Source organism: Seriola lalandi, unplaced genomic scaffold (genome assembly GCF_002814215.2).
Source record: "Seriola lalandi dorsalis isolate HSWRI2012SDOR001 ecotype SW California unplaced genomic scaffold, Sedor1 jcf7180002054554, whole genome shotgun sequence".
Classification (NCBI taxonomy): Eukaryota; Metazoa; Chordata; class Actinopteri; order Carangiformes; family Carangidae; genus Seriola; species Seriola lalandi.
In genome coordinates this window covers 820,019-823,314 of record NW_019525107.1, presented here as the reverse complement: position 1 = coordinate 823,314, position 3,296 = coordinate 820,019, and the positions used below count along the sequence as shown (strand labels likewise).

The window sequence follows — 3,296 nt, the reverse complement described above, 5'->3', positions numbered from 1 at the left end:
CATATGTTTTGTGTGGTGTGGTTAAGCTGCAACCTAAACTGAATATACAGAATAGATTAAATAGGCAGTTTCAAACATTGTGGGTTCTTAACTTCTTATTTTTGACGTTTTATAGACTAAACATTTATTTTACTGATCAAAAGAAATGATTGATTAAAGGTCCCATATTTTACACTTTTCCTGTGTTTTATTTGAAGTTTTGATCCACAAAAAGATATATTTGTGGTTTTAAGTAACAAAAACCATCTCAGGTTAGCTTTACCGCTCCTCTCTCAGGCTTCTCTCTAGTAACAACAGGACGGTTATTGATCGAATAAAAATATAGCAGATTTCAGAGAAACCAAATCCTGCAAGGTTGGATGGTGGGTCCGGGTGGGCTGGGCTTGGGGCATGGCTGAGAGCGGTGGCTGCTTTGTTGTGACATCACAAAGTTACATAAGTCCTGAGGGCTCATTTTAAGGCTCTGTTTCTGAACACAAGCTGTGTGCATTTCTCTGTGGATTGAGCTCTTTGATACTTTCACAGTATTAATATAGAACCTAGATCTACTTTATAATCTCACTTTATACAATATGGGAATTTTAATGAGTAAGGGAAATAACTGTTGCAGCCCTTCAGTAAAAATTGCACAAACATTTGCTGCTTCTCCTATCACACACAAAGTAGAGAAAAAAAACCAAATGTATTCACAACCATATTCTGTGTGGGATGATAATCTTTTGCATAGCGACTGGCTGTTTCAAAAACAACAAAGACTGTCACTCATACAGTAACACTGTTCACAGTTCAGCAAATTCTAGATCATTTGTCAGTTTTGAACGTAAACTTCATATAATGTCCACAGCATGAATTGAGTTTGTACTTCTTCAGCTGAACATGAAAGTCTGGAAATTCTGTCTCTTCTTCATCTTTTTACTTCTAAGCTCAACACTTGGGGAGGACACAGGTGAGAGCAGATGTTCATACATCAGGTGCAGTTACATCAGCAGCCGGCGTGTCATAAGAATTCGACTGAAAAAGAAAAGTCTTTGAATTTGCTGATTGCTGTGTGAGATGTTGATTTTTCAGTTTCTATTCTCTGCAGCTGAGAGGGGTATAACTCTAACATGACAGTTTCACGCCACACAAGCAGCACTTGCTAATTGAACACAACCATGCTGCAGAAATGTTGTGTGGTGTCAGCACCATGCTTCATTTACTGGAATTTACAGTGAATGGTCATACCTTAATGTGACCAGTGAATACAATCTATGGTCCCATCAAGGCTCAAATTATGGGGGTTTAAGACTTGAGACCCTGAGACCCCCCCCCCCCAAAAAAAAAATGAAATATTTATATAATATTCGTAGCCTACCTGGAATTGTAAATACCACAATAAATTTCCCATTTGCCTGGAAGGATTTTGTAGCACACTTAAAGTGGACTGTACCATTTCTAACGTCTTGTCTGCCTTCCCGCTCCTGTGCGTCACACGAGCAAATTGAGAAACTGTAGGTAAATGTAAGTAGCCATAGCTAACTTTCTAACTTGTTCAATACACTTTACTTTCTTACCATCAAAGTTTCTGAATTAGATTGTGTCAAATATCTCCGGATTATAACTTTAGCCTTAAATTACAATTTAGCTACCTAATGTTAGCTAGTTTCTCATTTTAGCTAGCTGGTAGCGTGTCCTTTCATGTTCAGTGTTGGCTTGTCATTTCATTACCACTAGAAAAATGTTATATATTATTTAATGTTAGCAAACACTAGTGCTCAGTCATAAGCAGTGAGACTGGAGGATTAGTTGCTGTAGAGTTACGTTTTGACATCAATAGAGAGTTTATTATTTTATTTGGTGTGGTGATTTAGTTTAGTGGTTTAGTTAATATTGAGCAATATTAAAATACATGCGCGCCTAACACCTCAGTTCACTTGAAGCATGTGCCTGCAGTGTACTGGGTTCCCGTCCACCCTGGAGAAATTGTTGACCTCCCTGATTGTCACTGTATAATTCGTGGTCTGGTCCCATCCCTTATTGGCTTCAACTGGTGTCATTTCTGTTCTCCCTGGAGTTGGTACAACCTGCTAACTAGTTTGATGTCTGTGCGTTTAGTGGCAGAAGACATTGATGTCTACCAGCTGGAGCGTTTAGTGGAGTTGCTGACGTCTAAGGAGTGTGAGGACCTTCTGCTTGCCCTCTCTCACCCAGATGAGAACATCTTCCAGCATCTCGAGCGCCTCTCACCAGAGAAAAATCAGCTAGATCTGAAGCTTCGAGTCAAGAGAGACGCCTCCTCTGCTGAGGGTCAGTGCTCATCATCATCATCATCATCTGAAACACGTCTCTCTTTTGGCACATTACACCGCAGAATTCATGTCTATTATATGCATTAAAAGTTACAGGCATAAATATCAAGGAGAACAGAAGAGCGCTTTCAGAGACAGAGAGAACAGGCATCACTATGAGCTGTAATAAGGTAGAAATAAGGAAAAGTCCATCCTGGGACCTGTCTGTTTCTCACATGTCCAGCTTGGCTCGGGGAGTTCCTGGCAGCAACCTGTCTGTCTGAGGGCCATATGTTTTGTGTTTAGTAGATAGCGAGGCTCAGTGCCGGACGGCGCTGACAGACTGGCTGCTGAGGAACGGCGAGCAGACCTACTACGACAGGCTTTCACGCGCCTTGCAGCACATCGGCAGAACAGACATCGCCATTGGTGAGAAACAAATGGAGACAGAGAGAACACGTGCCTCTCGTAGCACAGAATAATTTCTTTTTTAAATAGACCAATTTGTCTAATGCCACCATGTGCAATGGATTTCAAATTAGAAATAGTTAACTTTTTGTGTACAGTGGAGTGTTGTTGATAGCAGCAAATCTCATGAGCAGACATCACAGCATGTCCCTTGACAAAAGGAAATTGGAACAAAGCCTCATTTTGGGTACATGGCAGTGTATTTTCAAAATTGGTTTATTTCGGTCAAGAAGGCCTCCTCGAGTCTTTAACAACGATGCGTAATTGCTTCATTACTTTGAGATTCGTATTAATTGGAACTTCAAAAGTGCCATATTTTGCACACTGCCAGTCTCTGGCATGTGTTGCAGTCCAGTGTGCACACAACTCCACAGCCGAGTGGCGTTGGATAGAGGGAGGTGTAAATGATCTGACAGAGGACTCAGTGGAGCTGACACCAGCCACAGAACAAACCATCTGCTCCTTTCATCAGCAGCTTTGGAGGAAAAAAAAAAAAAGACAAGGAGAGGATGGGAAGAAATGAGATATAAGACATGGGGGGGGGGGGGGCGGGGGGGTCTT

General features: G+C 41.3%; 1 protein-coding gene across 2 annotated transcripts in view; it reads left to right on the top strand.

The window, feature by feature from the left end:
- Positions 1 to 560: 560 nt before the first annotated feature.
- tmdd1 (transmembrane and death domain 1) overlaps positions 561 to 3,296 on the top strand; it is a 5,190-nt gene continuing 2,454 nt past the window's right edge. Inside the window, exons 1-3 of one of the 2 annotated variants that reach the window (XM_087176447.1) lie at positions 561 to 946; positions 2,095 to 2,286; positions 2,577 to 2,696. In XM_087176447.1, coding sequence (XP_087032573.1) covers positions 877 to 946; positions 2,095 to 2,286; positions 2,577 to 2,696 — 382 coding nt within the window. In that variant the 5' untranslated portion in view covers positions 561 to 876. Of the gene's footprint in view, positions 947 to 1,043; positions 2,287 to 2,573; positions 2,697 to 3,296 lie in introns of those variants that run through there. The other variant, XM_087176446.1, reaches the window with a different exon arrangement.